At 44.4% G+C, this 11,141-nt stretch overlaps 1 protein-coding gene across 2 annotated transcripts in view; it reads right to left on the bottom strand.

Moving 5' to 3' along the window:
* The window catches only part of TTC23 (tetratricopeptide repeat domain 23), a 70,752-nt gene that overhangs the window by 20,687 nt on the left and 38,924 nt on the right, over nucleotides 1-11,141 (bottom strand). For both annotated transcript variants that reach the window (XM_019504015.1, XM_019504016.1), the window contains one exon: nucleotides 6,674-6,779. In XM_019504015.1, the coding sequence (XP_019359560.1) occupies nucleotides 6,674-6,779 (106 nt within the window). The remainder of the gene's footprint in view (nucleotides 1-6,673; nucleotides 6,780-11,141) is intronic.

Genomic DNA, 11,141 nt, shown 5'->3' with positions numbered 1-11,141 from the left:
TCCTGCCATGGCAGGGGGTCGGACTCGATGATCTACTCAAGTCCCTTCTGACCCTACTAACTATGAAAGTGTGTGTGTGTGTGTGGTGCCACAGTGGGAGCAGGGAGAAGAGGTGGGCATGTGCCCACCCCAGCCTGGCGGGTTCCACACAGCCTCCCCTGACATCACTAGGAGCCCAGCTCCCATGGAGGGAAGAGGGCCTCCAATTTTGGGTTTAACCAGGACCCCAGTACACCTTAATCTGCCTCTGCCTCCACACCCCAATCTCTGCCTCTGCTTGCCAGCCCAGAGCAGGGAGCACTGAGCATTTGCTGCCCCCAGCCACTGAGCAGCAATTGTGGCAGCAGCTTCAGCCCTGGCCATGGAGCCAGAGCTAGAGCTGCCATTGCTACTGCCACTGCTGCATGGCTGGGCAGGGGCTGGAGGCAGCGTGTACTCTGTGTGCCCTGCCCTGGGCTGAAGCGGGGTCCAGGAAGAGCTGGACCTGTGATGGGAAGGTAAGTGGTAGCAAAGAGCCGGGGGGGGAGGAGCAGAGGCTGGGGAGGGTAGGTGGGTTGGGGGCAATGGCTAGGGCTCTAGCTCTGACCCTGGGTTTGGGGTTAGAGTCAGAGCCACAGCCACTGTGCCCCTCCTCCTCCCCCCGCTTGTACACAAATTTAAGACAAGGGGCTTCTTTCTCACGTTGAACAGGGTGGGGGAACCCTCATCTTGGATTTGAGTAAATACGGTACTTCACATGTGTGAAGCTTACCAAATCACCCCTTGTAAAACATTTTATGAAACATGTAAAAGTACCATTCAGCTGCTTGTGAAATCCAGAATCCAGCTCCTGCCTATGAGCTGCATATAGACAACTATCCATGCTAATGTAAAAACTATGAGGAAAGCTGAGAATTAAGGGGGGGGGAAGGCATTTGAGCAGAGGCAGCTATTTATAGCATTACAGTAATCCAGCAATGCTGATGTGCAGTAATACTCCATCATCCCACTTTCACTGAGTAGTATGAATACCAAGGGTTAGCTTTCATCTACTGTGGGGTAAGAGCCTGCACATGGGCAGTTACTGCAGAGCAATTGCAAATCCTCACCCTCCTTCACCTTGTGGCACCACAGCCTCAGTTTAATCATATTTAAGATAGGAAAAATAACTCAGTTACTGAAGCATACATCATGTTTTTAAGGTGCTTTTAGATCCCTGGATGAAAGGTGCTGTATAAGCAATTATATAAATCACAGTTTTAATCAAATATTTTAGATACTAATATATGGAAAAGAACAAAGCATGTGATATCCTTTACACACACACGGCTTCTGAAAATCTATAGCAAACAGACCCAATTCAGCTATTTAACGTGTGACATTGGGCTTTTAGTCAATTGTGGCAATGGCATGTAGGAGAAGGACATAGAGAAATGTCTTCTTGACTGATGCCTGCTGTGATGTGCAGGATCTGTATGCAAATACTCTTTAAAGAACATGGACTGGAAGGGTGTCAGGCACTGAAAAGCAAAGAGGGAAACAATTCCAAACAAGGCTGCCTGTATGTAGCTGTTTTTGGTATTGGCTTTTGAAGGTTTACCCTGAAGTACACTTTGTCCCACAAACTATTTTATTTGAATATCATTTATGGAAAAAGCTATAAACAAAAGGCAAATGTCTTGAATGCTTTTCAGTGCTGAGGAGAAGTGCTGTTAGAAAAGTTTGAGTCTGGTTGCCTGGGCAGATTAGTCAAGCTCAGGTTATCATTTTATAGGGAACACAGAGGAAAAGAATGGATACTAGCAATATTCTGCTTCATTGCCTGTGAAATCAGAAGGGGTGTACTTAAGAAACAAGAATAAAATTCCAGTAATAGGTTGTATTTGTATGAAGCACTTACCCAGAAAGTTCTATAAAATCTGAAATGATATTTCATTTGCCATGGGATTGTAAGAAATAAATGCTAGTTTATAGGCTTAAGCAAGGCTTTTTTTGTCTCTGAATGTTATACCCTTGGAATGTTTTAGAAGCAGAATAAAAAGTCATACTGAAGTAGATAAGGGCTGATGTAAGTCACCTCATAAAGGGGCTGTACATCCATATCTCATCCAAACTTGGCAACTACTATATGCAGAAACTGAGGCTAGTCTTGAACCATCTTAAGAATGGGAGGTGGTTTTAGCCAATCCCACCTATGCTCAAGTAGGCACTGGCAATCCAGTTTGCTGTTGGATGTGGTTCAAGGTTTTCAGTAGTTTTGAAAGTACTGAATACTCTGAGACCTGGTTTCCTATCAGATCATGTCTCTTCTGATATTTCACTACAACACTGTATTAGTTCAATCCAAAATGAGGTTTTTGTCCCTGGTCAGTGTGGGGAAAAAACCCCTTCCCCTTAGATTTGAGAACTGGCTCAGGGCAGGTGGCTGCTGAGCTCTAGCTTTGGCTGAAGCCAATGCTGACCTGCTGCCTACCCAGGGCCAGTATGGCTCATTTGGTGGGTGAAGGGCACACATTTGGGGAATATAGAGGAGGCCACAGGTTAGGGTTGGTGAACCTGCAGCCTGGCCCCACCCCCTATTCCTTCCCACTGCCTGCCTCCCCTCCCCTCCCCTCCCCTTCCACTTACTTTCTACTCCAATTCTGGTCCCTCTAGCCCCAACCCAGCTTGGCCAGGAGCTGGTTCACCGCTGCTGCTGACTGCCCTGAAAGAGCAGAACTGTAGCAGGAGGTAAGTGGGGCAGTGGGCAGGGAAGCAGGGGAGATAAGTGGCAGGGGTCAGGCACAGGCCTGAGGGGAAAAGGGGCAGGGGGATGAGGTTCAGACACAGGCACAGGAGGCAAGCTGCAAGTGGGAGCAAAGGGTTGGGTGCAGGCACAGGCATGGGGGGCAAAGGATGCGTGGCAAGGAGCAGGCACAGGGGGATGAGGGGTAGGGGGGGCAGACACAGAGGGCAAGTGGCAGGGGAGCATGGTGGTTTGGCCCCTTACCCTCTGCTGCTGTTTTACGCGCGACAGCAGTGGGGGGGAGATGGATTTAAGGCAATCTGCCACTGAATAGATTCTATATATGGAAAATTATTACAAATTTATAACACTGTATGTATAGAACCAAGTTATTATAGGGTTTGTCTTAAGTCATCTTGGATTTGGGTAAATATGGTAAGTTTAGCCAGAGCGTTCCTGCCATTGGTTCCTATGGTTGTCTTCCCTAGGACTGGCAAAAGCACTCCTAGAATGCTTTAACTGTCAGGACTGGCTATGTTCATCCCAGCTCAGAGCCTGTGAGCTTCCAGGACATCATCTAAGACAGAAACTCCCAAAGTCTCTGGGCCACTGACCTACTGACACCCCTCAAAACTTGTCGTGGATGGTCATGTGTCCTTGTCACCAACTTTGCACTGAAAACACTACACAGGCAAAGAGGGCCTTCCATGATCTGCAGACCACTTCTGGTTGGGAACCACTGATGCGAGACATTTGTGGTTCTCTTCTCCCCCTTTCCTCCGTCAGCCTAACAGCGCAACGACAGTCTGGCTGCAGAGGCTTTTCTGGCTGCAGCAAGAGCAGCTGTTCTTACCCTTTTAAGGAAGCTCTCTGTACATCTATTAATGTTTGTAAGTAGCTCCAAGAAGTTAAGTCACTTAAGAATCCTTTAAGTAGATAAATTTGTAATTGTATATTGTGCGGAGATGGGCTGGCTAATAATCTGTGCTGGAAGTTATGCAGCATTTTAGTCATAAAATGTTGTTTTCCAGCCCAGTCCAGTCATCTAAAGCAAGTATGTCAGCAACATTAATCTTCAGAGACCATAGATTGATAAACAAGTTGCCAAGACCCACCAGGGGAATAATCACAGTATGGGGCGTGGGGCTCCCCAGAAGTGGAAGTGATTAAAGCAGAAAAAGCTTATCAGGAGTTGCAAGAGGGGGGATGGGGGCGCCAAAACAAAGGGGCACCAACAGGTGCTTCCGACCCTAGAAACTATGAAACTATAGGTGCTGCCCAGCCAGGGCAGGGCATGGAATGGAGCCATGAACAGCAAATTTGGGGGGGCATAGGGACGGGGGGTGGGGGGCAGCTCCTGCCACTAAGTGCACCCCAGGCAAGCATGGGGGGGTGCATGCCCCCCGGATCTGTGCATGGGGTGAGGGTGTGCTGCTGCTATGGGCTTGCCCTGGGCCCCAAACTTCCTTGCTATGGTACTGGTTGTTCTAGCTATTTTACACTGGCACAACTCTGGCAGCTGTGGCATAAGTTAAAGCATCCCTGAAGAATGCCCTAACCTGCAGTAGGAACAGAAGCAATTAGGTGTCCTCAGGATGAGGTGGTTTTATCTTCCTAAATCCTTGTCCCCAGCTTAGCTGTAGTATAGGAATGAATCAAGGCCATAGCGTGCAAAAATGATCAAAGATCTTTTCTCTACTCTAATGCTCAGTGAAAGTTGAAAGATTTTTGCTTAGATCGAAAATGTTGTGGTGGTTTTTTACTCAGTTACACAAGCAAAGAAATAAAACTTGTAATAATCCAAACAGGGTGTGTCTACACAAGATGTTTACTGCATAGTAGACTAATTATCACTTCAGTAAAGGCTGTGTGTCTACATGTGCGCCCCTGTTAGGCTGGAGTAAATTAACTAACTCCACAGCAGGATAGTACTTGTAAATACAAGTACTATCCTGCTGTGGAGTTAGTTAGTAAATACAAGTACATACAAGACACAAGTACTTGTAAATACAAGTACTATACTATACAATCTAATGTAATACAAGTACTATTCTGCTGCAGAGTTTCTTTCTCTGCAGCAATACTTGTGTACATGCTGTCCAGGCTGGCTAGGACATGAGGGTGCTTCAGTATGGAAGCTGCCTGCTGACTGGAGCACCCTCATGTCCCAGCCATTTCTCCCCCCCCTCCTCCCCCCCCAAACACATTGAGCTAGGGGAACATCTCTAGGCTAGCAAGTTGACCCCTGGGGTCCCTTGCCAGTTGGGACCACTCTGACCTGATTCAATGTAATACGACCCAGGAAGAAAAATGAAAAGGAAATGACTACATGGACAAAAGAGGTGTAAGGGGTAATGCAAGTAATCAGTTCTGATTAGCAGGAACCAAGATGTGACTGCAGGATTTGGCTTTCCCCATAAGGAATTTACATCTATTTCCCCTAGTCTTTTAGACTTAAAATATTATTTAAACATAAAAAGAGTAACTGATGTCTTCACTCTGGGCAGAGAGAGATTATTCTAATGAAACAAAAGATGGAGGAAAACCTGTTAATTCAAAGAGTCCTGAAGAAACACTAAACAGTTTCCTAATGCTCATCATATTGGCTGGCAAAACTGGCTACTGCTGGCAAGAGTTTTTATTTCACCCTATTTGTTTTCCTTTTATCAATATACAATCCTCAACTCTTGTATGGCCTTCCTCTCTCCAGTCACCTGAAACAGCCTTTTAAAATATGCATGAAAGTACTTTACCAGCGACACTTCATAAACCATGAAAATCCAGTACATAAATCATTCTCTTTTGAAATACCATCTCCCCACATATGACTGATGTGACTAAAATGGATAGTCAGCATATGGTGGGAGACACACCGTGGGAGAGCCTGTCAATTTTTAGCTATGAACAGTTCCAGTCATTTATACTTAAATTATTTCTTTTATGCTGGGAGGGCCTGGTTTGTCTCAAGTCATTTCCTAGTTTTCACTGTACCTTGAGTTCACTTTGCGAGAAGTGAGCAGTCTTTTTTTTCCATTTGGATCTGCGCAGGTCCAGGTGGCACCACTCCACGTTACATCTAGAGCTACAAGTTTGGGCTTAAATATTAAATAGCACCTTTGCTGAGCTCCCTATTCTAAGTTACATTTCAACTTCGCTGAGTGAAATTCTCTGTTTCTAGCTCAACTATTAGCTGTGAGGCTATATCACATATCTTAAAATAGTTTTGAATCCATCACCAAATACACTGGAGTGTTGCTGCCCAGGCATGGCGTGACCGCTGTAGCCAACACTGAGAGACTATTAATTATGAAGTAGGTGAAGTCTGAGGAATTTGCAATATTCTTAATGAATACTACAATACTAAATACCAGAACTGAAAGTGTCACAGAATAGCAAAATATTAAGTTGGGAAAAAATGACTGCCAGTGGCAGGATCCCAAGTGCACAAAGGTTCAATGGTAAAATTAAGGTGTCACTCTTGAAGCCTAGATTTTGGTTACAGCAAGCATCCATTGCTCTAGATGCATGCTGTGATTGACATCCTGATTAAATAGCCATGAATTGCCATCAGGTTATGACTAACCACAAACTAGAGGCTTCTGTGGCTTCAAGTCTGCCTTTATTATTCCCTCTAGTGACCTAGCTACTGCTCATAAAAGGCAAAGGATTAGTTAGAAGAACACAGAGTGATATGTATCATGAAAAAAAAAGAACCCCAGATGCCTTGAGAAACAATAACAACACAGCCTGTAAAATGAAATAAACAATGTCAATGAGGGCCCAATAAATCTACTCTGCTACTAGGAAAAGCAATGGATTAGTTTTACTCTTTTATAATCCCACTTACCAACAGAGATATAAACTTTGTACAGAAGTTATATTACTGGTGGAGTGGGCCATGTTAGCAGAAGCTTGCATTCCTACAGATAGGACAGCTCGATAAGCCATACAACCTTTAAAAGAGCTCACCATTATGGTCTGATTTCTTAGAGGCAACTGCAGCTCGTGCCACCAAATGAGCTGTGTTTGCTGCTTCCACTGAAGAAGGGCTTTTTCTCAGGGCAATGAAATGAGCCTGTCACAAACAAGCAGAGGAAACAGATTAGTTCATGTGACATCAGTCGGACAAAAAGAAAATCAACAGGCTTCATTTGGAAGAAAGTTTCTCTGTCAGGGAAACCAAACTGAGTTTACAACAGAATGAGTACCTTTGGATCAGGTCTTATGTGCACAGTTTAGTGATCAAACCCAACTCTGGCCACGTGGGTTTGCTTTGGTTCAGAAAGTCAGAACTTGAGTTTATGGACTGAGTATCTCTGTCCACTTTTTGAATGAACAGAAAAGTTACATGGCTATGCAAGACATAAATGAGCTCACATGTCAGTACAGCAGTAGCTGCTATGTATAACAAAAGGACATAACCAATTTCTTTTTACTTACGTCCTTCAGACAGGTTCATCCAAGACAAAATCTTTACTGCAATAAAAATTACTAGCTAGAATTTTACAAGATTTACGATTACCAAGATGAATAGTGGTGATAACTATGCAGATTCTCTAATTCTGAAAGATCTCAAAATGCTTGATTATCTAATACACAAACAGTACACAGGGATTTCTTTCCCTGTCATTGAAACAAGCAACTCTTCAACAGGACAAAAACTAAAAGACTAGGAAAGGAGAATTCCAGCTAGTTCCTGTAGCCCCCGATTTGCTTTTGATCTTTTAAAAAACAATTATTATTTTTTTTAGATCTTCCCCATTCAAGTACTGATCCAGTCACAGATTAGAAGAGCTATTAAAGACGGGGGACTATGAAGCCTAGCGACAACAACACATGCCTGTGTTGTAAGTCCATCGTCTACCAGATTCTTCTCACTTCCCTATTTGTTCCTATTTTTCAATATTGACTTTTTTTTTTCACAAAAAGTATTAATTTCTTTAATGGTTACATTTCTATCAGTTCCCTATAATTTTACTTTATTCCTGGCCTAAACAACTGTGGAAGGAATAGGGAGGATTTTGAAAGCTGTGCAGAGGATCTTGCCACATAACTTGACTAAGTCTCCTGTACCAATTTGAAAATTGTGGCCTACATGGTTTATAGTGGTCAGAAAGTGATCACTACTGGCAGGAGAAAGGGGAGAAATGGATGGCTGAGCTGGTACAAACTTCCTTTATTACACTATTTGCTGAACTGTTTTAAATTGAGTACCTCTTAATGAAAATAAAAACATTCCTGTGCCCAGTCACCGCAAACATGGGGTGTGTTTTTAAAGACCAGCACAGAGTAATACACACTTCTTCCATGCACCTCACAGATTAGGAAATGCTACTTCCTAACTTGTCACTCTCCCATTTCTGTTTGCAGGAAGAAGGATAAGCTACATGTTCCCTAGACTGACTTCTTAAGAGACAGGGGGGGCAAGTAGCCATCATGTATCTAACTCTCAACAGCCCGCTTGCCAAATCCTGATTATGACCTACTTACATTATGGCAAATGACCCACCTTGTGATTATTGCAATGTGAAAGGTATTTGAAAAGTTAATTAATAAGCATGTTATTAATAAATACCTATATACTGGGTAGGTTAAAGTAGCAGGGCTCCTCTGAGTTGCTTCTTGGGTATACATGAATGAACATTTTGTTGTTGCACTGTTAATCTATATAATTTAGTAATATTAACATTGTATGAAACCACCAAAATACTTGTCTTTTTCTATGGAGAGATAAGACGTTAGATTTTTCATTATTTTAAATGTCAGCAGATACAGTGGATATGGGAAAGAGAAAGGTTGGATGCTACTTAGGGCCAGAAGACTCCCTTGAATTGATTCCTCTCAACCTGAAATGAATGCACAATCAGAGGTACTGAGTGCATGGGGGCACAAGGGCCCTGGCTCCCCTCAGGAAGCGGGCTGTCACCTGAAATGTGTAAAATTTTCCACATGTCCATCATCTTAGGTCCTCCCTGGCAAAATTAAAAGACAAGCATATGTGCACAGTATTGGGAAGCAAACACATCTGCAAAGAAATGGAGTTTGTGATAGATTTAAGTGACATGTCTGTAAGTGCACAACATACCTTGGTTGTCTTTGCAAGAATAATGATAGAGATTCAACAGGAAGCACTGTCAATCTGAGTCAGTACAGCAAAAAGCACTATGCTGAGAAATATTATGCTGAGATTGCCAATTGCTCAAACGTATGAGGGAGAATAAGGCAAGATGCTGCATTTATTGATTAAGCGCTTAATACACATGCGCGCACACCCTGCATTCATACCCCAATTTCTGTTCTGCGCTGGTATACGTTACCAGTCTTATCAGTGCTCAGGTCAACTTAGTGGCCAGTCAAGTTGATCATAAGTAGGAGCCGGGCTCCTGCCGTTCCATCTCATCAGATGAACCGATGCTCCAGGATGACGTGCAGAACAAGACCCAAAATCGATACGTCTCGCCTGATCTTTTATAGCCTTGTCAATTCACCCAGGCCTCTGGGCTTTTGCTGTGTTATCATTGTGTTCTTCCTTGAAGGTAGATTGCCATTTTTCTCTCGCTGTTATGGGGTGGACTCTTCTTGTTTTGGTCTTTTATCTGTCTGCATTCTTCAGCCAGTCGCCAGCTGATGTTTTCCTTTTCCACAGACACAGCCTCACCCATTCTCTCACACATACAGCATACAAAAGTTGAGCACTTACGTCAAGCTACAGAGCAATACAAAATGGAGTTTAAGATTAAAAGCAATAGGCAAAAAGTCTTTTTGTATAACAGCTGTCTACTGTACATGAACTTGATATGGCCCATTTGCAGTTACAGTAAAGAGTTGATTATGTGGAAATCAATAATTTAGAAACTCAATCAGAAGGTTTTGTATTAACAAAACTATCAGTCAACAGCTGAATCTTGCTTGCTAGTGGGACTACTGTACACTGTATTTACTAGTGCTTTGACATTTTAAAACATTACACAGGACCATACATTTATTTCTTGTTTTTTTTATTGTTTGCTGTACAGTACAGTCATTATAGTTTTTAGCACTTCATATTTGGTGTTTGATTATCCAGAAAAATTGATTATCCCAAATGATAGTAATGTGACAGACTTAACCAATCAAGCTCCAGCATGTCCAGGGGCTCAAGAATCCTCAATTTCAATTGGTGGAGCCAATCCAGCAATCAGGGACAAGCTGGGGGAAAGCAGGCACTGCCCCTTTCCCAAAGGTGTGGGGGAGAAGAGCTCCCCGACCGGACTGTGGACTGCAGTAAGGCAGTTCTGTTGGACTTTGGGGACGGAGCCCCTGAAGCGTATAAAAGGAGAGCGTGCTCAGCATGCTGGGGAGAAGATGTGGCAAGGGACGGCGAGGAGACAGGAGCTCCGAAGACCATCCTTGAGACCCTGCCTGAGCCTCAACAGTGCATGGATTAGCACATGGCGCTCAGGGTCTAGGAGCCGCTCAAGGCGGCTTGATCCTGTGAACCTGGCAAGCGGCTAGGTGCGTGGTGCATGGATCGGTGCACAGAGAGCTGGCCCTGGAAGCAACTCAAGGCTGCTCAGACCTCATGCAGTGTGCAGGTCGGCGCACAGAGAGCTGGCCCTGGGAGCAGCTTGAGGCTGCTTGGGCCCCATATGGTGTGCAGGTCAACCACGTGAGCGGCTTGAGGCTGCTCAAGTTAGCCCCAGCTCTAGGTCAGGTAACCAGAGCTCCACAGTGTGGCTCAGCATTAAAAAAAGAACCCCAATGCCCAGAGCAGGGCCTGGGAAAGGGAAGGACCCCCAGGGTGAAGCCGGGGAACCAGAGACAGTAAGGGCTTGACTCCTGTAGAAGTGCCCTGGGTGCCCAGTGTGGGGCACCAAGCCATCAAGAGGAACTGGAGGCACCACCAGAGAGAGGCCCTTGCGGGACTGGCCACCAGGGAACGAGCCTGGGCTGCTTCAGAGTGGGAGCGGGTTTCACAGGGGAGGTGGGCTTGGGAGAAGAGGGTCTGCAGCCTCCACCCTCCTCCATTGTGGGAGAGGGCGTGTCCACATCCTGGGACCTTAAAGGGAAAGGGCTCCAGGGAACACCCTGTGGGGTGCTGAGTGCACCCCTATATTTTGTGATTAATGTTGCTTCATACTATAAAGGTTAATATAGTTATGGGTACTCCTTAAGGGGGTTTATATGGGTTTATATGTCTTCATTACCTATATGTGTTTACTGTCTATAATCAGAACTTACTTATGTTATTGCCTGTGTACGTCTATTGTATTGCTACCTCAGCTTACCTGGGTTTATCTAAGTTGATGCTTATATGTGTTTATTGAGTTGATGCCTTGACTTACCTGTTCCAGAGCGTTAATATTTATTCTGTGCAGGGGGATTAATTATTGCCTATGCCATGAATCACCCATTTTATATTTTGCAGTTCCTCAAAGTGGTGCAATGTGTTGACTGC

This window comes from Gavialis gangeticus, unplaced genomic scaffold (assembly GCF_001723915.1).
Source record: "Gavialis gangeticus isolate Ggan-Ray unplaced genomic scaffold, GavGan_comp1, whole genome shotgun sequence".
Taxonomy (NCBI): domain Eukaryota; kingdom Metazoa; phylum Chordata; order Crocodylia; family Gavialidae; genus Gavialis; species Gavialis gangeticus.
Note: the sequence above shows the minus strand (reverse complement) of the source record. Positions and strands in the feature narration are given on the sequence as shown.